The sequence below is a fragment of the Euleptes europaea genome, chromosome 6 (genome assembly GCF_029931775.1).
Source record: "Euleptes europaea isolate rEulEur1 chromosome 6, rEulEur1.hap1, whole genome shotgun sequence".
Lineage (NCBI taxonomy): Eukaryota > Metazoa > Chordata > Lepidosauria > Squamata > Sphaerodactylidae > Euleptes > Euleptes europaea.
Window position 1 is genome coordinate 25,514,173 of NC_079317.1, and position 27,829 is coordinate 25,542,001.

General features: G+C 44.8%; 1 protein-coding gene across 1 annotated transcript in view; it reads left to right on the top strand.

The window, feature by feature from the left end:
- The first annotated feature begins 3,023 nt into the window (after positions 1-3,023).
- Positions 3,024-27,829, top strand: part of TC2N (tandem C2 domains, nuclear) — a 29,801-nt gene continuing 4,995 nt past the window's right edge. The window contains exons 1-9 of the mRNA XM_056851328.1: positions 3,024-3,170; positions 3,709-3,939; positions 8,069-8,245; positions 10,335-10,426; positions 12,577-12,652; positions 15,386-15,486; positions 16,937-17,053; positions 20,315-20,506; positions 25,877-25,991. Coding sequence (XP_056707306.1) covers positions 3,104-3,170; positions 3,709-3,939; positions 8,069-8,245; positions 10,335-10,426; positions 12,577-12,652; positions 15,386-15,486; positions 16,937-17,053; positions 20,315-20,506; positions 25,877-25,991 — 1,168 coding nt within the window. The 5' untranslated portion in view covers positions 3,024-3,103. The remainder of the gene's footprint in view (positions 3,171-3,708; positions 3,940-8,068; positions 8,246-10,334; positions 10,427-12,576; positions 12,653-15,385; positions 15,487-16,936; positions 17,054-20,314; positions 20,507-25,876; positions 25,992-27,829) is intronic.

A 27,829-nucleotide genomic window follows, 5' to 3' on the forward strand; every position in this document is an offset into this window, starting at 1 on the left:
GCTTTGCTTAGTTTTAATGCCAGAAACATCCTCATCAGCTGTCATTGTCTATATGAATGAGAAGATAACAAGGCTTTCCCAGCGCTTTTACAAAAAATATTATCCATTTTGTGGGAGAGGTGCAAACCACTTCATTGCTAAGATTTGGGGTAGGATGAGGCAGCTTGAGACACTCGGAAATATTTTAGACAGTATGTTTTGAAGAAAGAGTCCAGTTGTTGTTTAAAAAGTTACTCCTAATGTTCTCCAGCTGTGTCTTTCGTATATGAAACTCCTTCAAGCAAAATTAAACAGATGTAGTGAATTCTGCATACTTACTGTTTCCCAGACTCATAAGAAAAGGGTCTTGTATTCATAGCAGGGCCTATTCAGACAGTGGTGGGGCCTCAACTGTAAATGATTACATGAAATTCATGGATGTATGAGAAATCGAAATAGCAAAATATAGTATCTTGCAGTTTATCCAAGACGGGCTGACTTCAGTCTTGCATAGTCTAATCTCTTTTTTTTCCTAATTAAAACCCTTGAGGTACATTTATGTTTTTGACAAAGCCAGAGTGTGTCGCCAGTGTCTCTTAACAATGCAGGCATTAATAACCTGTGTTAAGTGATCCTGTGTATGGACTCGTGTTTAAGAATGTAATATTAAAAGTGTGCCCAGTCTAGCACTCTGGGGAAGAATCCAAGCAGCAAACACAGATTGGCCAGAAATTGGCAATAGACCATGCTCTGTTTAAATGAGGGGACCAGGCAACAAGCAAATCTAATACTATAAGGGGAACAGAACATTTGATAAATGCAAGTAGGTTGATGGGGGCGGGGGGAGAATGGGAAATTGCATATTATGTATTGTCCGTGATGCAGTTGTAGACTTTGCAGTGAACTTGTATCTGAAGACACGTTTCATTTTCCTTAGCTCCTGCTAATTTCCCACAATTTATGTTATGTGCACACTGGCAAAGATGTCTTCAAATAAGTGCACCTGGTTTTCAAAACTGGAATAAACTCTTATTCTTCGAAACTAGCTGCAGGAGTGATCAGCCTGGTCTCAAGTAATAGACTTGGTACATAGCCTTGAAAATAGCAGAATACTCTGCTTGGTATCAATGGGCTTCAAGGATCACATCTACTTTGATTATCTCTTCCAAATTGTGTATCTTGTAGATGTGGGAATGTTTGAGCATGTGTAACCAATTCTGCAGCACTGGTAACAGCTATCTGTTCCTGGTCTCGGTTCAAATTTATGGTTGTAATTTGAAAGTCCTTCGTAGCCTGAGACGTGCATTCCTATGGGACCACCTCTCCCAGTATGTTCTCCATGCCAATTAAGCTCTGCGTTGGGTCCCATGCTTTATTTTCCTTGATTGCATAAGTTCACGTTGTCTTCAGCAAGGAGCGGGGCTTGAATGGGAAGGGTGTGTGTGTCTGTGGAATGGCTTTCTGGAGGACGTTTGCCAAAGCATGGTAGCTTTCAGAAAAGGTTTCCAAGACCATGTTATTCAGGCATTTGGGAGCTGTGATCAGTTGAACAGGGTACTTAATTGCTAGGGTCAACAACTCTGGGTTAAAAAATTCCTAGAGATTTTGGGCGGTGGATCCAGGGAAGGCACAGGTGGGGAGGGAACTGCAGTTGGGATATAATGCCATAGAGTCCACCCTCCAAAGCAGCCATTTTCTCCAGGAAAACTGATCTCTGTGGTCTGCAGGCCCCACTTGGAGGCTAGCAACCCTGTTAATTTCTCCTTGGAAGTTGTCTTTATAATTTTATTTCTGCTGGTTTTTATAAGTAGTAAGATTTTTTTTTAAATTAAGGCTGTAAGCTACATAGGGTGAGGCAGGATATAAACATGTTAGCTAACATAAATTGTTCTTATTTGAGTTAGCAAAAATGGCCAGAATGGGCCTAACAGCATCCACACATGGCACCAGTTGTGTTTAATTTAGAACACTACAAGCAGGAGACATTCCCACTCCCCAGCTAACCTACCTTTATCTGTTCTGCTGTCTTCAGCTTTCCCTCCTTCCCTCCCCCTGGCAGCCTCTACCCAGGAAAATTGTGGATGAGCTATGTAGTGCTGGCCACCAGGCCCAGTTGGGTGGTAGGGAAACTGCAAGGACTTGTGGGGGTAGTCCCCTTTCCCTGTATCCTCCTTCCTACACTGTTTCCTCTTTCTCTCTTCCCGGCAGCCCCTATATCCTCTCCCCTTTTGCTGCTTCCTTCTTTCCTCCCTATCCACCAAATAACCAATCTTTTATCTACCCCACTTTTTATTTACTTCATTTATACCCCAACTTTCTCCACAACGGGGACCCAAAGCAGCTTATGTCATTCTCCTTTCCTCCATTTTATCAAAATAACAACGCTGTAAGGCAGCTTAGGCTGAGAATGTGTCGCTGGCACCAGGCTACCCTGTGAGCTTGCACAACACAGTGGTGATTGGCATCTGGGTCTCCCAAATCCTAGTCTAAACAACACTGACTTTTGCTAGGTGGCTGCTGATGGACAGTTGCGAGCAGCTTGGTCTGGATGAGTCATGGAACTTGCATGTTAGCAAGTTGCCCAGTGGTTACTACCGGGCCTGATCCCAATTAGTTCTCCTTGAAATGCCAAAACAGCCTTGGAAAGGTCCCTGCCCCTCCCCCTTGCCTTTTACTGACAGAAAGCAAGACTGGAACTAGTTGGCAGTACTATGAGGTTGCCTAGCAACAGCCACTGAGGGCATTCGTTCCTTAAAGCTACAGGCTCTCCTGTTATTTTAGGAGGCAATAATTTCAGATTTTACTACAAACCTGGGGCATTTCCACCGTTTATAGAACTGTCCTGTCTGTTCATGGCTCCAGTCTTGAGATTTAAGTGTCCATGTTGACAATTAGATATATTAATAATATAATGATCTGTTGATTATAAAATACTAATTAAAGTTAATAAAATATGGTGATGATGACGATTCTATGCATTGTATTAGATGTGGGCAGATGTAAAAAACCCTGCAGTCTAGTTGACAGTGTTTCTAATCAAATGTGATTTTGTTGTTGTTGAAGGCCTGATTTCTGCCTTTTGGTTCCTTGGCTGTATGTATTTCGGCTTGCATGAGAAACAGTAATGGCGACAGAATTCATCAAGAGCTGCTGCAGAGGGTGTTTGTACCTTGATAAAGAAAAGCAAAACTGTAAGTTCAATTTGCATGTTGTCAATTTTTGCAGGTATTTTTTATGCAACCAGAACAAAATAAGTTTTATAGTACTTTTAGTTATATTAATCAGTGGGTGAAATGTGTGACTACCCATTTGAGCAAAAACTCTATTAAAATGTTGTATGATGCTTATAATTTGTATTTAGAAGGCAACTGCCTTGTTATTCCTGATTGTTCATCAAGGGTTGACTTAGCCAGGTTATGAAGGTTAATTTTTCATGGTTTATATAATGTTTGGATTAGGCATTGCATTTATAACTGTGACCACTTAAGTTTAAAATTATCCTTTTAAAATCTTCTGTGTGATAATTGGAAAGCAGGTTGGGTTAGTGGATATGGGAACCAGTGCAAACCTTCTCAACATTGGTATATTTGCTATTAGCTGCTCCCTCTGGCTGGATGTGGCCAATGGGATGGACACCCCTATTTGTCACTGATCCTGTTATAAAATACAAAGGATTGTTTCAGGTTGCTTATTCAAAATGAAATGTGCTTGTTGTGCCTTCTATAACAGCATCTCTGGAGACGGACTCTGAAGTTGCAGCCAAATGTAGACCAGATGCTGAGGAGAAACCTCCTTTATCATCTGTGTCGGTGAAGCGGCAGGTCGGCTGTTCAGAGGATTATCTTCTTTCCAAACTCCCCCCAGGGGGCAAGGAAGTACCCTTTGTCGTTCCACAATTCAAGCTTGCCTACATTCAGCCCAGGAACCTTGGTGGTTCTTCTCACCTTACAGGAATTCAAGGTAAAAGAATGTGAAGAAAACAGTATGGAATCTAAGTGGAAGCCTTTTTGGGGTGGGGGAATATACTGATTCACAGGCATTGCCCTGGATCTACAACCCCTGCCTACATCAGCAAGGAGTTCAGCCCTCTGGTCTCAAGGCCATTCATAGATGAACTCGTGCTTGTAGGGAGTTCTGTACTATGTACCGTTTTTAAGACCAAACGTGGCAACTTGTTTTGTTGTAGAGCTCCTAACTTTTATCAGTGTTGGTTTTAATTTCCCCAGCTTCTGATTCGCCCCCTGAACATGTAAGCCAATCAGGATTTGAGTGCAGCTGGGGTGGTTATTCTAAAATCGTGTAAACAAACCTGGATCCAAATAATTAGACCAGTGTTTTCCAACCATGATTTGTACAACTGTCTTTATTTCTGCAGCTTAATCTGGTTTGGAAGGTAGAGCCAAGATCTTATTTCAAGGAGATATGGTTCCCATGACAATGCGCTCTTTCGTTTGTGTCTTTTGAAGCTCCTGGCTCTGTTTTCTCTCTTTCTTTCTTTTTGCCCCTCAGTCCTTTGAGTCAGGAAACAGTGGGGTTTTCTTCACGGAGATTTGCTGCTGCTTCGACGCTCTTTTGCGTCGGTGGCAAAATTCGGTTATTCACTGCTGATGCGTGTCTTCCTTCACTGGCCCAAATACCCCGTGTTAAAGTCGAGGCAACTCACACCGCTTTTGAAACGACCTTTCCTGCAGGCGCGTGTTTTGTTTCACGGGAACCTATGAAGAAATCTTTGGTGCGATACAGGAGACCATGCCCATCGCTCAAACACACCACTCCCACAATTCCTGTGATTGGCTTGTTACGCTTCGTTGTCACTGCTTTCTGATTGGGTGCTTATTTAAATACAACAAACTAACTTCACTTGCGGTAGCGTCTACAGCCACAAGGTGTCTCCACTACACCAGTCAGTTTATGAAACACCCGCGCGACCGCCACATTTTGGATTCCAGAGAGGTTTGTTTCACTGCATGGAGAATGGCATGGACAGGTTACTTGTATCAGCTCAATGATACGTGCCGATTAAACTAGCCGGTTTTCCTTCTCTAATTCAACCCAAAAAGCAGTCACGTCATGTATCTGAGTGGGTCGTTCAACACGTTCCTAGCACCCCCACCCCCTTAGAGTGAAAGTGTTTGCTGTACTAAGTCTGTAGCACGTCGGAGCATATAAACACACAAGCGGGGAGTGCCTCATGTTTAGCATCGCGAAGTAGGGAATGTTGTCCGCCCTAGCAGAGATTTGATGCTTGCCCTGCCTCCTAATTTCAAAGAACGGTGGTCATCGCACAAGCACTGTCATACAGCACCATCTAATGGTGAATTGTAGTATTGCGGCATGAAAAATTAGGAGGGCGTGCTTAAGGGCAACAGACGACGTGATTGACGGTGGAGCATAGTCTGAAGCGGCGCGGACCGGCGCGCAGTTTCTGTAGTGAAGAATCAAAAACACCCGTGGTAGGGATAAGAGCGAGCTACAATGAAGAAGGTTTTTAAGTCGGCTTATTGTCAGAATCGGCTTGAATCAGCACCGAAACCTACCGTGAAGAATGCCCCAGTATGTTATTGTGAAATCCCTGCACCTCAAGACTCTTATCCCAGGAAGGTTTCAACAAGGCAGGAGGTTTACTAGAGAATGCATTCCTGACCTTGGGATCTGGAAAACAACCAGAGTATCTTGTGGCACTAGAAGTGCTGGATTAAATAAACACTTTTAAGGTGGTGACAATTCCAGAATACAAACCCAAATTAAAAAGGTGTTATACGTTTGCTGATTTAAAGCATATATACCAACTTTAGTGTTCTTTCCTATGGATATTCTACATTCTTTTTTTTAATTTCCTGAAATGCTTTTTTGGAACCAATTAGGTTTTGGAACCAGCCTCCAGGTAGGGGCTGGAAATCTAGAATTAAAACTGATATCCAGACCACAGAGATCAGTTTCCCTGGAGAAAATGGCGGCTTTGGAGGCTGGACTCTTTTGCGTTATACCTCACTGAGGTCCCCAAACCCTGCCTTCCCCAGGCTGAACCCCCAAATCTCCAGGAATTTTCCAACCTTGAATTGTCAACCCTAGAACCAATCTAAACTTGCTAACTTTATTGGTGAATTCAGTGCTTCAAAAGTACATCTCTTCAGACTTCCGAGTGATGAGAAATAGTTTTCTTGTTTAGAAAGCAGAGACAGATTAAGCAGAATAAACTAAGTTTGCTTAGTGCATCTTAATGTAAATCTTACCCTCCATGATGAATTGTGGAATTTGTGGGAAATATGCTGTAATGGTTTTCTAAGTCCCACCAGTTCTATACAGTCTGTCCTTTTTAACTAGGCTTTGTATACCGTTTCAATTCCCCCCCAACTCCGTAATTGTTTGTGATTATTTCAAGCAAATTATTACATGCCTTGCTCAGAGCCAATGACGGTTAAGCTCACATCCCACTTTATAAGTTCATTTAGATCTGTCCATTCCTCTAGGTACCGTTAGTGGGAGTAAAGAAACCATATTACATGGCTGGAATAGAATACCATGTGTTGATAGATCCAGTTAAGGCTGTTTGACTGTTCCCCCCCCCCCTTGTGTAGAAATACTAGGATATGATGTCTTATCATCCATCAGTCATAGAATAGAATCATAGAGTTGGAAGGGACCACCAGGGTCAAGTCCAACCCCCTGATCATGCAGGAAATTCACAAGTACCTCCCCACCACACCTAGTGACCAGAAGATGGCCAAGATGCCCTCCCTCTCATCATCTGCCTAAGGTCACAGAATCAGCATTGCTGACAGATGGCCATCTAACCTCTTCTTAAAAATCTCCAGGGAAGGAGAGCTTACCACCTCCCGAGGAAGCCTGTTCCACTGAGGAACCGCTCTAACTGTTAGAAAATTCTTCCTAATGTCTAGACGGAAACTCTTTGGATTTAATTTCAACCCGTTGGTTCTGGTCCGACCTCCTTGGGCAACAGAAAACAACTCGGCACCATCCTCAATATGACAGCCTCTCAAGTACTTGAACATGATTATCATATCCCCTCTCAATCTTCTCCTCTTCAGGCTAAACAGTCACAGCTGTTAATCTGGCCATATGTTCCCCTTTCATCCTTGCTCTGTCAGGTTTAGGTTACGGAACCCATGTTTACCTAGTAGTGCTTACTGTCTTATAAGCCTGAAACCATTGTAGGTGATCCACATAGTCAGCATTGCATTTAAAGATTGCTTGCTCATATGCGTGCAGTGTTGGCATACTAGCCATTTGTAATCCTGGCAGACACACCATTGGGAGTCATGGTAATAACACTTGAAATACGCTGTCAGCTACATGTGGCAGTGCTGCCTCTAAATTGTCCCGTAGACTGCAGACTTTCTTGACATGAAAGGGCTCACTCCTGTGCTCTGCATAACACGGAGCATATTATTTGCAAGACATAAATGTCTAATAGTGATGATTGTTTTAACTATGAACGCATAATAAACTAAGAGCGAATGTTGTGTAGTGGTGAAGAGCGATGATTTGGAGTGGTGGACTCTGATTTGGAGAACCGGTTTTGATTCCCCTCTCCTCCACATGAGCGGCGGAGGCTAATCTGGTGAACTGGATTTGTTTCTCCACTCCTACACATGAAACCAGCAGGGTGACCTTAGGCTAGTCACACTCTCTCAGACCCACCTACCTCACAGGGTGGGGAAGGGAAGGTGATTCTTCTTTAAGTGGTAGAGAAAGTCAGCATATAAAAACCAACTCTTCTTCTAAAATACCAGAATACCTGTCAAACATTGCTAGCTTTATAGATTGCTAGCTTTGTAGATTAATGCTAGCTTTATAGATTAATGTATTTCCATCCCCCAACCCTTCTTTTTAGTGGTGTGACATTTCCTTGGTATCACTATCAATATTCAGTTGAATCTTCATATAAGATTTCATATATTTTTTCCTAACTCAGTTTCTGAGCTTTACTCACAATGTAAGGGGAGGGAAGGAAATGATTTAAATGATTAAATGACAAAAACTATCTTTGCCAACCTCCTGCCCATGCTGTACACAAGATTTTAGCAAAACGCTCAAATGCCCAATAATATATTGCCATGCTTCACAGGTTCTGCTGTAACATCTTTTGGTGACCGGAAGGCAGAACTTTCCAGTATGTACCAGCAAGGGCCTCTCTTTGATGTGGTGTATAACCCATTCTACATGCAACAGCATCCACCTCCTTCCCCAGATTTGATTAGATGCCGCCCAGAAAAATCAGACAATAGAAGACTATATGGGTCAGGTAAGAAGCATTTTCTGCACTACCAACTTTCTGCCACTTCTCTTTGCTATCCACGGGTAGATTCTATGAACCAACATGAGATCTGGTGTGGTTCAGAAGGTAATGTTGGATTTGGATTCAAAAAGTCTGAAAGCTCCTGTTCAACCTCGAACACATTGGGCTTTTGGAGGCCACACATCATACTTGTAAGGATGCGTATTATAAGAGTTGCCATACAAGTTTGAAATTTCAATTATTACAAGCGGGAAACCGCAAAGACTTGATGGGGGAATTTCCTTCTCCCCCACTACTTCCTTCTTTCCCTTCTTTGAAAGCTCCCAAAGCTTTCCCTTCTTTGAAAGCTTGCCTTCTTTCCTTCCCATCCACCACCATCTCCCCATCTTCAGTTTCTCACCCTACCTCAGCACCCTCTACCCTGGAAAGCTATGGCTAAGTTGTATGGTGCCAGGTGCCAGGGTGGGCCCAATAGCACAGTGGGGAATCTGCAAGGACTTCTGAAGGGCACCCGTTTCCCCCATCTCAACTTCCTCATACTATTTTTATTTTCTCTTTCCCATCATCTGACAACCCCCACATCCTTAACCTTCTCTGCTTTCTTCTCTCCTTCCCACCCATCCACCAGCCTTTTATCTGCCCCTCCATCTTCAGCTATATTTGTTATTTACTTCCATTTGTAGCCCACTTTCCTCCACAATGGGGCTCAAAGCACCTTACTTCATTCTCCTCTCCTCCATTTTATCCTCGGAACAACCCTGTGAGCAGGGGCAGATTGGGAAGGCCCCTTCCCCAGTCTGCCCTGCCCCTGCCCCCCAAAGGAGGAAGAGGAGAAGAAAAGGCAGCCTACCTAACCAATTGGCCAGGTGCTACTTCCTTCACTTTAGGCAAGTCAGGTGCCTTGACTTGCTCAGGCTGGGCACTGTATCCCTCACCTTGACTATGCTGGCTGAGCTCCTCACGCATGGCTCAGCTGGGTCGAACCAGGCACCAACCTGTGCCTCCGTTCATGTGGGGCTCAGATGTGGGCTTCCCTTCACCGTGCCTCACACAGGACTCAGTTGAGCACCACCCCCTGCTCTGCCTTGCTCAGGTTTGGAATTAGTTACAAGAAGTTGGGGAGGGGGCTCTTCTGTGCAATAGTGATAGCAAGAAATAGTGATGGGTTGGGTGGCAGAAAGAGATAAAGAGAGATGGGTTGGGGGCAGAAAGAGAGAAACTGACAGGCATTGGGGAGAATGAGTAAGAAAAGGCATGGCAGGAGGGAGAAAGAGTTAGAGACAAAGAAATAGGAGGATGGGAACAAAGGTGAGGGAATGGAATGGCCGCTCCTGCAAGTTTCTTGCATGACCGCCACTTGTGTGTGTATGTGTATAATGTTTTTTCTGACACTTATATCCCAGTTTTCTTCAGTGGTACTCTCCTGAAGAATGAGGTGCAGGCATTTTCCATCCAAGTAGCTTTCGGGGTCAGTCCTGTATAGTTACAGTGGGCCAATTCACACATTACAAAGTTCACATTGCAGACATGTTAACAGATATGTGCCTGGAGTTCCATGGTGGGAACCCAATTCCCTGGAGCATAAGGGACTGATTCAGATTTGGACCTTGGTGTGTAGTGAGAAAGGGTTGATGCCTTCTCTTCCCCCAACCCGGGTATTGTATTCCCAACCTGAAATGGTCCTGGGATCCGTTATTTGCCCCTGTAGGGAAACATGTGTATGTGGAAACAATCCAGCATGAAGTTCTCCTGCAACAGTTCCACTGAAATCAGCGGGAGTCCACACTAGCACAGGCATTCATGTAGCTGCTATCTGTAATGGGACTGGAACAGGAAGAGATCCTTCTAGACTGTGCTTTATAAAATCTGAGTCATTCCAGTCTGTAACTGCCTGAATGAACCTGAGGAACTGTATCCTTGCCCATCCTTAGGGTGTGATGCTGGCTTCTTGCTTGCTTTTGAATCTGATTTCCTAGGTATGCAATTGTTTTAATAATCTGATCTCTGACCTGTTCTGTTACAGCCTGTGCAGATGACGAAAGTGTTCCTGAGATTTATACGAGGGGTTCTCCTTTTTTTCTTCTTCTCTTTTCAGTTTGTGATTTAAGAAGTAGCACATTGCCTGGCTTATCCACTTTAAGTAACTCTATGTTTGATCTTACAAGTCCGCCCAACCGATTCGTGAAGGTAAATTCTTCTCATAACTTGAAAAAGCTGCACCCAGAACTGTGTTTTCTTTTTGTGCATTGTTAATTTTATGCCTGTGGTGCCAAGTAATGTCAAGAATTTTGTGTAGCTAATGAACTACTCCTCAGTCCTGCTATACTGGTTCCATATGCATTTGAAATATAATTTTTTTGTTGGTTTAGCACAATCTTCTTAAATGATTAATAAAGCATTGTACATCTTATGTAAGGGCCAAACTGGATGTGTCTGTGGAAGATGTATTTCTCTTCGCCAGTGTGTTGTGGGGGACTGCTGCTCAGCCCCTTGGCCTGTGGGGTCCCGCAAGGCTCCACCTTGTCCTCTATGCTCTTCAAAATCTAGATGAAACCACTGGGTGAAAGACATCCAGACATTTGGGCTGGGTTGTCACCAATATAAGGATGATACTTAGCTCTACCTTGCACCTCTGGCCAGGTAGGCTGTAGAAACCCTGAACTGGTACCTGGAGGCACTTTTGGAGTGGGTATAGGCCAGTGATGGCGAACCTTCCAGAGACCGAGTGCCCACACTGCAACCCAAAACCCACTCATCCACCACCAAGTGCCAACACAGCAATTCAACCCGAACACTGAGGCTTCAGCCCAGCTCCAGGCTTGGCATGCCCTCCGCATGCCAAGCAGACATTCCGCCCAACACTCTGGAGAGTCCGGGGAGGGGCCGTGGCTCACCTGCTACCCGAGATCCTTTAACTACAGCGGCTGGGGACTGATCCTGGATCCTCTGCATGCCAAGCAGAGGCTCTTCCCCTGAGCCACAGCCCCTCCTCATGAGGCTGCCTTATCCTGAACCAGCCCATTGGTGCATCAGTACTGTCCACCAAGACGGGCAGCGGCTCTCCAGGGTCTCAGGGAGAGAATGACTGCCCCACAGAAGCGTGTCCCGGGTGGGCCGCCAAGACCCAGCCCAACCCAGGACTCCCCTGCATCCCGGCACCCACCCTGTCGCCCACAGGGCCGTCCGCCGCTGGGGAGCAGGAAGACCCACCACTGCCCCAACCCCCGGCCTGCCCAGAGCCCCCGGGAGACGCGACATCGTCCAGGGGAGCTGGGCGGGGAGGGCACGAAACCGCGGGCTGCCTGCCGCACCTGTCCCGCTGCAGCCCAGCTGGTCGGCGGCCGATGTTATTTTATTATGTATACTTGTAGTTTGTTAGCGGCCTTGGTGGCCCTTACAAGGGTAGGAAGGTGGGTTATAAATTTTGTAAAATAAAATGTATTCAGGAAGGGGCAGGGAAGGCTTTAACATTAAAAGGAGCATTTTATAGTGTGCCACCAAGTCCTGCAGCACTTTGCTTGCAGGCTCTGTTCTTCCTTTCCTGCTCTCTTCTGGTATCAGAGCTGGAGAGGGAGAAAATCATCCAGAGCAACGGACGAGGTAAACTTTTTTGGGGGGGGGAGTGTTTGGTAAATAAGATACACCCCACTTTACGTTATACATGAAAAGGGCAGGCACACAAATGTTGGCACAATTACATCTATCCCTCCATATTGCTTGACCTAGTGTAGACAGTATTGCCACTAAAATAAAAATTGGTGCCGTTTTTATGTGCACCAAAAAAGGTAGTCTACATTCATAGTTTTAAAATCGATATTGCGCTGGCAGAGCTTAGAGGCCCCAAAAGTGATTCTGGAATGCCTAAAAGGAATAAATATGGAGCATTCCTCCTGCTGGATGGTAGGCTTGTTGATAGATCTTGCCTGAGAAAAAAATTGGGATCGATATTTTTTTTTCATTTTGTCTAGCATTCTATACATTCCCAACTCCTGGATCTTTTCCTTTTTAGACTGATCCATAGCTGGGGTTTTTTTTTGTGATGAGTAGACACACGTGCAATCTGAAATAAGACACTTCTCATAATGTTGAATGGGTAACTTCCTGCAGTCCTGCACATAGCTAGGCTTCTTTGTTGCTTCAGTGGGATTTAAGCAGCTTACCAGAATTATAGGCAAACTTCTCAAGCTTTTTAATAGCAAAAAAGACATAGCTGATCTCTACCATAGCTGTTCCTCACTTGCAGTTCCTTACTGTTCATGCAGTGATTTGACAAGCTGTGCAGGTTTGCATTGCTTGCCTTGTGTAGGTGCTGCATTATTGTTGCCCTTTCTTTGCAGAGATATGATTCGGTCTCCAGTGTTCCGAGTAGCAACTCGTCGAGGAAAGATTCGCAAGGTAGTAACAGGAGCCTAGGTAATAATGCTGTTTGCTTGTCTTGTTTTCATATTGACCAATAAACTGGATGCTTAGACATGACTTTAGGAATATATACTGCAAATGCACATTGTGTGTACTCAGGGCTGCTTACACAGTCCTGAGCAGCACACCGCTGTCTGAAGATACATAAAATATAATGCTGGAGATGATGGTACACTCTCCTGCTCCTGAGAGAGGCTTGTGAGCTCTAGACCTTGGCATCTTCTCTGTGCCCACCACTACAAAAATAGGGTTGGAAAAATGGCGTGGGGGGGCAGGATCCTCCCCACACACACACTACAAATATTGCCATCAGGTGCACTGTCCAGGATCAGAGGAGCATGCCTGTTATCTTAGGTGCTGTGGAACACAGGCAGGATGGTGCTGCCGCAGTCGTCTTGTTTGTGGCTTCCTAGAGGCACCTGGTTGGCCACTGTGTGAACAGACTGCTGGACTTGATGGGCCTTGGTCTGATCCAGCAGGGCTTTTCTTATGTTCTTATGTTCTAATTTTGTGTGATGTCTGCTTCCCAACAGGGCCTGTCCTATATACTTTGCCACTCAAGCAGCTGCACTGCTCCCTACCCCACTCCAAGTCTTGAAGCCCAGCTTATTTGTTTGTTTGTTTGTTTGTTTTCCGTGCTTCTAACCTGCCCTCCCCCAGTCAAAGCTGGGCTCAGGGCAGGTGATAACATTAACATTTACAAATGTAACAATAAAACATATACAACCATAAAAACCATAAAACCATTACTCAATTATTAAAAAGATGGTCGCCATATATACACAGTTCCTACTGCAGCAAAAGATGCCAAACCCAAAACAAACCATCTCGAAACCAGGTCGGCTATCCACCCCCAGGAAAACGATTGCAAAATAAAAGGGGGTGGGTGGTGGGGAGGCCAGTATTGATCTTACCTGTGGCTGTCCTCAGTTATAGGCCTGGTGAAAGAGCTCTGTCTTACAGGCCCTGCGGAACTCTTTCAGGTCCCGCAGGGCCCTGATGTTACTAGGCAGAGCATTCCACCAGGCTGCAGCCAGGGCCAAAAGGCCCTGGCCCTAGTCGAGGACAGCCGCACACTCCTGGGGCCGGGGACCACCAACAAGTTATTATCAGCAGAGCATAACACTCTTCTGGGGATATACCAAGAGAGGAGGTCCCAAAGATACGAGGGTTGCAGAAGGAGTGGGGGTTGGGAGAGATAGATCTCATGTGCTGTCAGTCTTGGAGTTTGTGTCTCCTGCCATACCCCTGTTGCTGGCTCCGATGCAGGTTGCAATACCTCTCCACCATGTTTTAGACCCAGCTAGCAGTGGTCAGGTCTATAGGGAGGCAATGACCATCAAAAGCTGTGCCAGTAGCCTCCTTCAATACTATGTTGATGCCCCCTGCTAGTTTGGCACCTTGAGCTTGGGCATTAAACCGGCTCTGGTTTCCAAGTCCATTTTATGATGCTTTAGGTGACATTAGGATTCTCGTTGGTACATACCCATGGAAAGACTTGCTTTCTGCTTTACACTGTACCAGTGAAAGGAAGAAATCCTGATGCTATGAAGAAATTTAGTGGCTATGCTTATGAAAGAGTGGTGAATCTTCTTGTACGTAAAGAACCCTGGGGTTGGGAAAATACAAAACCACTTTCAGGATGAAAATGTAAGGTATTTGTATAACAGTTTTCTCAGGGTTAAAGATCACCTCTGAAAGATATTCTTTCAGGTTTCCAGCCAGCTCAGGGTTCCTAGTGGGAATTGAAAAAGTTGGAGAGGACAGAAACTCTCCCTGGATACCAACTCACCCAAGCCTCGATTGCTAACTGAGGGATAATGAAGTAAACTGAAAGGAATAAGGTGGTTTGCTCTTTAAAAGTAAACAAGAACAAAGTTTACTCAGAAGGAAACATACAACTGAGACAAGTATTATCACATTAATATTAATCTGTTATAATATAATATTAAGAAAAACACTCCCAGGCAACCTTATAACTTATAAATACAGCACTCTGCTGCAACGAAATTACACACCCAACAAACCCTGTTGCAATACTGTAACACTTCAGTTACCCAATTAGGGGAACGTAAAGATTAGTGGATATACCAGAACTTTGGTTAATTCACACTGTTGTTAAACTTCAACAGCCCTTCCGTCAGTCTCAACTGTCCAACTTCTAACCAAACCACCAACTGTCAGACCTTAACCACTTTCCAGTACGCAACTCCCGTTGGTCGGTTGAGTGTTGCTGTCTGGTTCCTGTGTTGCTGGGGGGTAAATGTCTGTGCTCTGACCTCCATAATTACCCTGTTAGAATTGCCAGCTGATTCCAGCATTGGTCTTGTGCCCTTAACAACAATATGACAGAAACAACAGGAAACAAATGCATCTTTTTTGCTAGGTGTGCAAGTGTTAAAGGCTAAGGAGCTCTATGCGGGTGGAGGGGAAGAGTTGGCAGATCTTTACCTTGTCAGTGGAATTTTGAGAACCCTTCACTGCTATATTTATACTTGGACTAATCACACATATTTCAAACATGGATAACAACATTTGTAGCATTTCTTGGGCCAAATGCTTTCATTTCCTTATAAGTAATACTTAAGTCCTGGCATGAGTTACTTTTTTTTTTGTGGAGGAAATACTTAAGCAGTGAGACTTTTAAAAAATCTGGTTTACAGAACTGCATACTGTTTCATTGCCCTTGAGAACAAGTTCTAAATGAGTTGTTGGATTTATCCGCAGATACCATTACATTATCAGGTGACGAACGAGAATTTGGCAGGCTGAATGTGAAGCTGTGGTATGTTCCTTCAGTGGAACAGATCTGGATCACAGTCTTACAAGTAAGTATGCTCATAAGGATGTCAGGAATTTGAGACCACGGTGGGTCTTGAACTGATGAGGGCTTTGCTCCACCGAAAGAGAAAGCTCCAGGAGCCTGTCTTGTGCCACTAAGGCAGATTAGTTTGGCGTGACCTGTACGAAAACTTTCAGTGTCAATCTTGTTTGCTGATATGAGCAATTGGGAGACCTGGTCTTTTTGAATACAGACCACCTTCCTTTCCTTCGGCCTTACTCTGCTCAACCCAGGGCTTGACCCAAGAGTGGAACATCTGATTCCAAGGAAAAATTAAACACAGCTGGAAAGTCAGGCAAAGCATATACAAGAGATATTTAACTATCTGTGAAATAAAGGAATGGAGGCTACTACTTTAAATGGGTCTCAACAACAGCACTTTTTTCTCCAGCAGCAGATGAGCATGATGAGCACCTATTATATTAGGTGCTTTGGAACACAGGCAGGATGGTGCCGCTGCAGTTGTCTTTTTGGGGGGCTTCCTAGAGGCACCTGGTTGGCCACTGTGTGAACAGATGATGGACTTGATGGGCCTTGGTCTGATCCAGCAGGGCCTTTCTTATGTTCCCTGGAGCAAGGAAGCAGAACAGACTCCTAGGATCAAATCCATTAATGGGTTCCACAGGTTTTTTTCTGGAATTTTTGTTTTTATGTTTCAGCTAATAATGTACATTACATTTTATATCATTTGTTCATTGAAGACTAATGCTGATGTTTGCCTGTGAAACCTTATTAGGCTTTAGTGGTGGAGGAAATGTAATATAGGGAGCTGTCTTACACTGTTAAACCATTGGTCCACCTCGTCCAGAGATTTCCTCAATGACTTGGCAGTAGCTTTGTTGGTCTCAAGCAGAGATCCTTCCTAGCCTTATGAGATGTAGCAGAATTGTCTGCTGCTTTAAGAGAATGAGACAGGTGATTTGATCACAGATTTCCACCATGTCTAGTTTGACGCTGTGATTGCCAAGGATTGAACATATGATCATGTTCACATAGAGTTCATGCTTTGAGTGACTGGACTATGGACTCTGTATAGGAATCATTTTCTGAAGATGAATATTCAGTTTACACCCTACACTACCTTTCTTTGATAATTTTTTATATTGTAGTGATCTGTGAATGTTGATTAGCTTAGCTCCTTCAGTGCTCTGCTATGGCATAGCAAGGATGAACCTTGGCTGCTACTAGTGGCTACCACTACAAATTAGCGTAGTCAGTAATAATTATCTGTGCTCTAGCTCCTAGTCTGAATTGCCAAAGATGATTTTTCAGTTTAAGACTTTATAAAAGGTCAGATAATCTCATTCTCTAATGAGAGGATGAGTAATGCTAGCCATTATGAACTAATGAAGAAACTTAAAACTAAACTAATGAAATCAACCAGGCAAGTAGTTTGACCAACCAAATAAATTCATTGTCTGCTTTGAACATTTCAGTGTAAAGATCTGAGCTGGTCATCTAGCTGTGGAGAAAACCCTCATATTTCTGTCAAGGGAATCCTTACGTTGTCTAAACCAGTGCAATTCAAATGTATGGCCAAAGAAGCTTCCAGCGTAAGTGACCTATAAAAAAACACTGAAGGGGTTTCCTGCGTGTGAATTAACTCGGTTTCTGTATTGCATGGGCTCTAGCGTGATGGTGGATGAGGAGTTATCTGTTGCCGGCCTTATAGAAAGAACAGTGTCTTTTCATTTAGCAAAATGGGTAGCTCGGTTATCAGGAAAGGCTTGATTTTGGTGTTCATCTTCGTGGCTTCTGTGCGGTCCCACATTGGGGAATGCGCATGCGCAGGCCCCCAAATGTGTGCCTGCACAGAAGACCACTCGATGAACAACAATTACAGGTAAGTGCAAATCTGTTTTCTCTCGTGTAAGTCTGGTCAGATGTCCCCGTTTCCAAGGCACTGCCCTTAGGGCCACCTGTCCATCATAAATCACTATCCTTATTTAGCCTCTGTTTTTTGTCTTTCAGTGATGCCTTGTTAAAGTTGTCATCTTTTAGTTTAAGAGAAAGATTTGAGTCTAGTAGCACCTTAAAGCCCAATGAAATTTCCAGGGTATAAGCTTTTGAGACTCAAAGATCCCTTCATCAGATATCTGACAAAGGGAGTACTGACTTTCGAAAGTTTACACACTGGAAATCTTTTTGGTCTTTAAGGCGCTACAGGGCTCCAGTGTTGCTCTTCTACTGCAGACCAACACTGCTACCCACCTGAAACTATATTCTTTAGTTTAGTAACCTTCCCAGGGTCTCCAGAAATTATATTTCTGGGTGGAGGATGGATTTCTCGTCTTTGATGGTACATCCACTGAAAATGTTCATGCAAGAACATTCAGCCGCTCCTCTCTAGCTTGCCACTTCACATGCTGATAGATCATATTTGAACTGTATGATAATTAAGTTTTTCGAATGTGTCTTTTAACCTAAAGAACAAATACATTGTCGAAGGCTTTCACGGTCAGAGTTCATTGGTTCTTGTAGGTTATCCCGGCTGTGTAACCGTGGTCTTGGAATTTTCTTTCCTGATGTTTCGCCAGCAGCTGTGGCAGGCATCATGATGCCTGGCATCATGATGCCTGCCACAGCTGCTGGCGAAACGTCAGGAAAGAAAATTCCAAGACCACGGTTACACAGCCCGGATAACCTACAAGAACCAACAAATACATTCTTTTTAAAAACAGAGCAGGATAGTCTATGGTAGAGTAAACGAACAAGCAATAAAGCAGAGGGAACACAGCAATGTGTGATTTGTGGGGAGGGGTTGCCTCCCCTGAGTATAGGAATGGGGGGTATTGCAACATAGGCCTGTCCTTATTTTCCTCTGTGAACCATTCAACAGTATGGGTCTGCATTGGGTCGGGAGGCCGAGTCACAACTTGCTGTCCAATCAGTGCAAATGAAAAGTGGCAGACCTCACTGCGTATTAGAAATGGGAGCTTCTGGGAATCACGGCAGAGTCCTTTTGCCTTTTATAGGTACATAACAGAGTGAAGCTTTTTCTCCTCCCCAATACCTATGACTGAAAAAGCTTTACCTGCTAATTACTGCCTGTTGGGCTTCTGTTAAACAGGAGAAAAGTAAGACCACACCAGTGGGCAGGAGAAGACAAAAAAGGAGCCAGGTGCAAGGTTGAGAATTTATTTAGCCCTTCTAGATCCCTAAGCTCAGATAGTTCATTCATATATTTTATCATGCTATTTTAATTTTAAGGGATAATATAATTATCGGTCTGTTACGTATTTTAATTGAATTTCTGGTTGTATTTTGTATTAGATTCCCTGACAAGGCAAATTGCAAAATACGCAGGGATCTAGAAGAGCTAAATAAATTCTCAGCCTTGCACCTGGCTCCTTTTTTGGGCTTCTGTTAAAGTCAGCCCTACTGTGTCTCTATTGGTTGTTGGCTGTGATGTCACTAGCAATGAGCAATGCAGCTCCTCAACACCTTCCAATAGCCATTAAACTTTTAGGAAATTCCTTTTTTAATGATATTTGCAATGTCTTCTGTGCATTCACCTGCTTCGCAACATGGGCACTGGAGCATTCTTCCTAACCCACTATTCATGCAGGAGCCAAGCTACGCTTTTCTCTCCCCCCCCACCCCCAAAAAAAAGTTCACCACTTGTTCTGATCTTTTGGTCACTTTCAAGATACTATCAAGCAGCAAAAAGTTCAGGAAGTGACAACTTAAATGATCAAACGTTGGAGAGCCTTTCTTCAAAGAAACAGCTAGAACATTTGGAATTTTCAGTTCAGAAAAAAACATCTTAAGCATAGACGCAATAATGTCTGGAACACTGTGAACTGCGTGGAGAAGAAACTTTCATTTTCTTCCTCTCAGTACTTGCAGTTGGGGTCACACAGCGACATTAATGGTGGGGTTGGAGAGAGACAGAACCAAGTAGTTGATGCAGTGCATAATTATAGAGTTCATTATCACAAGAAATGGTTATGGCTACTAGCTTGGAATTCTTTGAAGAAGGGCTAAGTTGTGAATAGTAGTAAGTCTAGTTCAATCACAAGGTGCCCCCCCAAATCTTTCCATAAGGGCAAAGTGTCTCCCTAATGATGTTGGATTAGTGCAAGAATGATCAATCCCACATATAAAGCCTGGAGGTTCTGATGATCTGGGAAAGACCTGTTATTTATTCCATAAATTATATTTGCCCTTTGCTTCTAGGGCATTATTGTTGGCTTGACCCCTGTCCAAATTTACTAGCGGTGGTAGGATTTCCATTCTCAGCACGTGACGTTCTTCCTTCTCCCCTTCTCGCTGCCACCTGAAATACTGTTCCTGGGTGATAGGGGACCCCCCCGGAACAGCAAGAGAGAGGAGCTGGAGGGCTGCTGCATGAGCAGAGAATAAGGAAAAATTACCCCTCCCCCCATCTGAGAGCCAGCGTGGTGTAGTGGTTAAGAGCGGTGGCTTGGAGCGGTGGACTCTAATCTGGAGAACCGGGTTTGATTCCCCACTCCTCCACATGAGCGGCGGATGCTAATCTGGTGAACCGAGTTGGTTTCCCCTCTCCTCCACATGAAGCCAGCTGGGTGACCTTGAGCTAGGCCCAGCTCTCTTAGAGCTCTCAGCCCCACCCACCTCACAAGGTGTCTGTTGTGGGGAGAGAAGGGGAAAGTGATTGGAAGCCGGTTTGATTCTTCCTTATGGTAGAGAAAGTCAGCATATAAAAACCAACCTTCTTCTTCCCCCATGTACAGATCTGTATAACAGGATTCAACCTGATGTGTTTGAAGTTAGGATTAAACTGAATGTTTTGCTTGCTCTAAATAATTAAATAATTATCCTTTTCCTTTTAGGACATGGAATTCATGGAAACCTTTGTCTTTGCTATCAAGCTGCAACTGCTGCAGACTGCCAGACTAGTGTTCAAAGTACAAGCTGTGACTCCCAGAAAGAAAACCATAGGAGAGTGTGCCCTGCCACTGCGAGAACTCAACACACAAGAAACTGACTATTGGTTAATAATAGCGCCTCCTTCCAAAGCATCAGTAAGTGGTGGTTTGAGGGGGGGTCTTAGAGGTAGTGTGAGGCTGTTTTTCCTTGGGGCAGTCTTCAGTATAGCTTAGGATCCTGGAGTGCCCTTAAATATACACTGCCTAAGAAATTACTGTAATCCCCAGCGCGCTGAAAAGTAATAGCATTCAGAGTCTGCTACCAAATTGCTGCTTATTTCTTGATGACCCCCCAGAGGTAATCCTAAAGAAGTTATAATCTGAAAGATAAACCTGCTGGCTAGTAGACCTGATGTTCTGAGATAGGGTCAGACAGCAGAGCGTGGCTGTCCTTCACCAACACAGTAACTTACACTTATCTTTTCAGACAGTGGTTCCCAACCTGTGGGTCAGGACCCAAAAGTGGGTCACAAAGCCTCTGAAAGTGGGTCATAGGCCAGACCTCCCTAATGGAAGACCCAAAAGTGGGTTGCAAAGCCTCTGAAAGTGGGTCACAGGGCAGAGCCAGCGTGGTGTAGTGGTTAAGAGCGGTGGACTCTGATCTGGAGAACCAGGTTGATTCCCCACACTTCCACATGAGCGGCGGAGGCTAATCTGGTGAACTGGATTTTTTCCCCCACTCCTACACACGAAGCCAGCTGGGTGACCTTGGGCAAATCACACTCTCTGAGCCCCACCTACCTCACAGGGGAGGGGAAGGGAAGGTGATTGTAAGCCGGTTTGATTCTTCCTTAACTGGCAGAGAAATTCGGCATATAAAAACCAACTCTTCTTCTTCTAATAGTGGCTGCTGCCTTTTGAATCCTCTTTCTTTCCTCCTTGCCAACTCGTTTTTTCATCTTTCCCATCTTCTCTCATCTCGTTGTGTCTAATGGGGGGGAGGAACTAGTAACTTCATGGTAGTGGCTGAAAAGGGGAAGGGAGGTTGAAGAGTGGGTGGGAGCTGGTCAGCATGCTATGGAAAACCAGAGGGAGGATAGGAGGAGGCATGTGCAATTGCTGGTTTTGTCTTGGTCCTTCTGCTTCAGCAGTCCAGCCCCCTGCAGTGCCTCACTGCCCTCTACCTACTAAAGAAGAAGAGAAGAAGAAGAGTTGGTTTTTATATGCCGACTTTCTCTACCACTTAAGGGAGAGTCAAACCGGCTTACAATCACCTTCTCTTTCCCTCCCCACAACAGGCACCCTGTGAGCTTGGTCGGGCTGAGAGAGTGTGACTAGCCCAAGGCTAAGAGAGCTCTATCAGAGCTGTGACTTGCCCAAGGTCACCCAGCTGGCTTCATGTGTAGGAGTGGGGAAACAAATCCGGTTCACCAGATTAACCTCTGCAGCTCATGTGGAAGAGTGGGGGATCAAACCCGGTTCTCCAGATCAGAGTCCACCTCTCCAAACTACTGCTCTTAACCACTACTCCATGCTGGCTGAAGATGTACTGCACTGAGCCCCTTGCCACCAACCTCTTCATTCCCATCTGCCTTCTCTGGGTATCTCCTCAGTGCCGCCGCCCCCACCCCAGTGCACCACCTCAAACTCTGGCTCTGGCCCAGCTGGTAGAGGAGGAGGAGGAGCTGAATTCTCACTTGCTTGGTGCTCATAGTGGGGGCAGCTGCGCCCTTGTGTGATGTTTGATGGTTTCTCAAAAACATTTGGTTGGGCATAATAGAAAATGGAATGCTGGAATAGATGGGTGCCGTGGTCATAGTTGGGCACCAAAAAAACATACCTTGGGCCAGCCCTGGGTGGGTCACCATACGAAGTAAATGTGGAGTTGTGGGTCACCATACCAAAAAGGCTGGGAACCACTGTCTTACAAGGTGGTTACCCCAAGGGGTGCCTGCAGCATTCCTTAGAGTGGAGGCAGGCTTGCCGTCAGTTGCCATGAGAGCCCATTTAAGAATTTTACTTTTCTACTAAAACTGAGAAAATCGACTAACTCAGAATGGGTGTATTACAGCTATATGTTCTATTCAAAGGAAAACCATTGGGATAAGGTCCTTATACACATCCTACAATTGTATAATTTGCCTTTGCTAGAAATCTTAAACACATGGGACCCAAAAGATATCAAAAAATGGATTGCTGACAAAGAAACTGACAATGATATGTGCCTAATACAAAAGCACAAGTACTCCCCATGGTATCCGTTATTCAAATTGAATAAATTCTTTTCAAATTATTTAATGGAACTTTCGGACCCAAGGTTAAGGAGAGCATTTACTACGGCACGTTTCCAAACGATGCCTTCAGCATTCACCCATGGTAGATATAAAAAAATTCCTCATAACCTAAGGCTATGTCCCTGCTCCTCAGGTTCAATTGAGGATCTCCCACATATTCTGTTTAGTTGCCCATTTTACAACTCCATTCGTTTTAAATTAACCCAGCATATCCCAGATGTTGTAGATACAGTTGAGGGCCGAGTTAGATTTTTAATGGCAGACGTTAATTCAAAGATCACGCTTAGTGTGGCCTTTTATATCATGTTAGCTTCTAAGCTAAGGAAGAAATTTGTTGAAAATCAGACCTTGAAGTTGACACAGAAAAAATAATTTAGGAGAACTATAACATTCAATCAATATGTATATATGTGGCTGTCTGTAACATTTTAAAAATTTTATTCATGTAACCCTGGGTATTGTGGGTTATACATTTTGTATGGTTTTAATCTGAACATTGTTAATGTCTGTGACTAAAACATTAATAAATTGAGAGTGAATACAAGGTGGTTAAAGCTTGGAAGGTCCCATTACTGTGGGACTGTGTTGACTCACATGTAACAAACACAGTTACAAGTTGGTCATGTGGCATTTGCAACTTTTATATTCTCTCTTTAAACACCCATAACCACCATTAAAATATTATTACGCTGAATTACAGCAGGTCCGTGGCTGATGGGCTGCAGTCAGCTGTCGTAGGATCCTGTTTGTTCTACACGAAATAATTTTTAATGGATTGTTAAATTCTCTACAGTGTATTCTTCTTTTTCTTGCTTTACTCTTTACAACCTGCGTTCTCTAAAATGGAAGTTGGGAGTTAACTTCCATAATTGTAGCCAACAGCAGCTGTTTACTAAGCACTGCAGGAAACAACCAATTTATGAATTTATTGCATGTAAATGTGAAACTAAGTTACAGCTGCTATTAATAGAAGTATTGAACAGATTAAACACTTTGGACATAAGTATGATACAGAAACTACTTCGTTTGATATCTAAACCCAGGGACATATGGAAATAATTTGCTGGGTGGACAGCAATCCCTAGATGTATGTATTCAACCTATGGGAGGGCAGGCAGATTTTAATTATGCAACTTGCCACTGCATAATTTCTGACAAGGAAATCATGTCGAGGTTTTGTTTATTAAGCAGTGATGATGGATTGCTACTATACTATCATAAACCTTGGCCAGTTTATGATGTGTGTGAACATCTTGGGGTACGGGTGGACCGTAGGTTAAATATGAGCAGCCAGTGTGACGCAGCAACAAAAAAAAGCTAATGCGATCTTGGGGTGCATCAACAGAGGCATAACATCCAAATCACAAGATGTCATAGTTCCGCTATACACAGCATTGGTCAGGCCACACCTGGAGTATGGTGTGCAGCTCTGGAGACCACACTTCAAAAAGGATGTAGGCAGAATCAAGTGGGTACAGAGGAGAGCAATGAGGATGATCAGGGGCCTGGAGACCAATCACGATGAGGAAAGACGAAGCTGGGAATATTCAGTCTGGAGAAGAGGAGGTTGAGGGGGGACATGATTGCTCTCTAAGTATTTGAAGGGCTGTCACTTAGAGGAGGGCAGGGTGCTGTTCCTGTTGGCAGCAGAGGATAGGACTCGCAATAATGGGTTTAAAATGCAGGCGGAGAGAGTGCTGGATATTAGGAAAAGTTTTTTTACAGTAAGAGCTGTTCAACAATGGAATCAGCTACCTAGGGAGGAGGCGAGCTCCCCCTCACTGGCAGTCTTTAGGCAGAGGCTGGACAAACACTTGTCAGGGATGCTCTAGGCTGATCCTGCATTGAGCAGAGGGTTGAACTAGATTCTGTTGATTCTATGATTCTATGATTCTGTGCATCCAAAGGACCATGAAACTAGTTATGAACCCAAGAGGGTGCGGGAGCATGTTCCCTTCTCCTTTAAACTGCAGCTGCCCCATGCCTCCTTAAAACAATGAGATATTCGAAAGCAGTTTATGAAATGGAATGGGGGGGCAGAGCTTTACCGTTCAAAAATAAAGAATTTTGATTTAATGTGAGCCTTCTTGCATTAAATACCTGTTTGGGTCCCAGCCTCCATGTTGACAAGGGGCAGGGGGAGAGAATGGGACTCTTCAGCCTAGAGAGTGCTGAAGGATCTGTCAGGCCAATTAAACAATGGACAAGGGTGTGTTATGACTAACCTGGCATCCTTGGCAGGCCTCCCCAGATTAGGGGCAACTAGGGCAGCTGGTCCTCATAAAGAAGGCCCCTACCTTGGGGCCTCAGACTTTGCATGTTGCTCACCAGATTTTTTGGCATTTTGTTTAAAGTGTTCATATAAAAGAAGACATGGAGTAATACTGGCGAAATGGAACCTGTTTCTAACCATGGTAAAGTTACTGTTAAACATAGCTGTGCATGAAACAAAATAGATGCTAATTTGAGGCCTAAGCAGTTGTTTAAAGCACTGCTGGGGCAGATTATGTGAATTATTATTTTTACTCCTTTGGTCAAACTGCACAGAGCAGGCTTTAAAATGTATCCTCAAGTGGCTGGAAGAGAAGGGACTGCTTATTAGCTAGGCCTGCACCCCAACTGAAAGGCAGGTTAAACCAGTCATAGTAAGGTGAAATCTTTCTTGGGTTTGGGCACCAATAGAGATAAGGTTGGTCAGGCAGGATTATGATTGTCCCGGGGCAGGTAATCTTGGTCACAGAGTATCTTGTAAGAACATAAGAAAAGCCCTGCTGGATCAGATCAAGGCCCATCAAGTCCAGCAGTCTGCTCACACAGTGGCCAACCAGGGGAAAAGGAACAAGGAAGGCTTTAAGGAGGGATTTTGTGGTGGAGTGGGTACTCTGTCCTCAAAGAAGAGTGGTGAAAGGGTGGAAACTGGTGAAAGTAAATAAGGAAATGGCAAGGCACATGGCACATTGCTTGCAGGGGATTATGAAAACCTCACGTAGAAAACAAACGGAGAAGAAAGGCCATTTCTGCATTCTCAGTTTTCTCCAGTGTCTTTGGGGATGGGTTTCCCCCCGCCCCCCATTATGGACGTGTTTTGCTCTCTCTGATGGTCGATTCAGCATCATACAGCTTTAAATAAATAGTTTCTCCCTGTCGTTTAAATCAGCATCTTTCTGTGCTTCTGTATGTGATTTATGAAACTTGATTGAGACTCAAATGGAACATACGTTAATTCTTATAGGTATGTTCTGCAGAACTGAAAATAGGTACCTGTTTTCAAGCAGTAAATAGCCGGATCCAGATGCAAATTCTTGAAGCCCAGAACCTCCCAAGCTCATCCACACCATTATCTTCAAGTAAGTCTTGCTCTCTTTAAGTATTTGAAAGGCTGTCACTTAGAGGAGGACAGGGAGCTGTTCTCTTGACAGCAGAGGATAGGACTCACAATAATGGGTATAAATTAAGGGCAGAAAGGTACTGGCTGAACATTAGAACTTTTTTTTACAGTAAGAGCAGTTCAGCAGTGGAATTGGCTGCCTAGGGAAGTGGTGAGCTCAGTGGTAGAGCATCTGCTTGGCATGCAGAAGGTCCCAGGTTCAATCCTCGGCATCTCCAGTTAAAGGGACTAGGCGAGTAGGTGATGTGAAGGGCCTCTGCCTGAGACTCTGGAGAGCCGCTGCTGGTCTGAGTAGACAATACTGACTTTGATGGACCAAGGGTCTGATTAGCAGCAGCTGGACAAACATTTGTCTGGGATGCTCTAGGCCAGTGATGGCGAACCTTTTAGAGACCGAGTGCCCAAACTGCAACCCAAAACCCACTTATTTATCGCCGAGTGCCAATGCGGCAATTTAACCTGAATACTGAGATTTTAGTTTAGAACAGGAGTGGGGAACCTTTTTTCTGCCAAGGGTCATTTGCATATTTATAACATCGTTCTTGGGCCATACCGGGTGTAGATCTCCTGGTGTGTGTGTGTGTGTGGGGAATCTAGGGTTGCCAGGGCCTCTTCACCACTGGCGGGAGGTTTTGGGGGTGGAGCCTGAGGAGGGTGGGGTTTGGGGAGGAAGACTGCACAGCCATAGAGCCCAATGGCCAAAGTGGCCATTTTTCTCCAGGTGAACTGATCTCTATTGGCTAGAGATCAGTTGTAAAACCAGATCTCCAGCCACCACCTGGAGGTTGGCAACCCTAGGGGAGGCTATGCAGCGAAGGCTTGGAGGGTGCCTCTGCTCCCCCAGGTCTTCCCCCTCCTCCCAGGTGGGAGGGCAGCCAGCGGTGAGCCCAGGCAACCGAGGTGCCAGGGGGGCGCAGCTTGCAGCCTGCGGTCGATCTGCAGGGAAGGAAAGAAGGAAGGAAGAAAAGAAGGAAGGAAAGAATGAAGGACAGAAAGAAGGAAGAAAGGAAGCAGGGAAAGAAGGAAGGAAAGAAGGAAAGAAGCAAGGAAAGAAGGAAGGAAGGAAGGACAGAAAGAAGTAAGGAAAGAAGGAAGGAAGGAAGGAAAGAATGAAGGACAGAAAGAAGGAAGAAAGGAAGCAGGGAAAGAAGGAAAGAGAGAGAGAAAGAAAGAAAGAAAGAAGAGAAAGAAAGAAAGAAAGAAAGAAGAAAAAATAGAGAAAGAGAAGGGGGAAGAGACGGAAAAAGAGGAGAGAAAGAATAGGAGAGAGAATGACAGAAAAAGGAAGAAAAGAGAGAAAAGCCTTCACACACACACACACACAGCCGTCTCCCTGCGACCGGGCTTCAGCCTTCCCACCTCCCCCCCACCCCCGGGTGGGAGGTTAAAAAACAAACTGGCGGCAAACAGTCGTCACACAAAACGGTTCACGGCAAAAGCCAGGGCCGGGCTGCGTCCCCACTGTTGGTTTTGGGCAAAGGAAAGCTGTGTGGGCAGGAGCTGCCGTGGGGGGGGGGGAGGAGAGGCACCCCAAAAGCAAGCGCGCATGCTTGCTCCCGAGCCTCTTCCCAAGCCGGAGCTCAAATCAGGCGCTGCCGCCGCCGAAGGCATCCCAGCCCAGGACGCAGGGACGCTGGATGAGCAGGGGGCGAGGGGGCTGGGAGAGCTGGGAGGCTCGGCCGCTCCACCGCCTTCCCCGCCGCCTGCTCGGCCGGGAGTCTCTCGAGGCTGCCGCTGGCCCTTCCTCCGCCGGACCACGTTCTGGACGAAGGAGTGGGAGAAGTCGGCGGCGAGGAG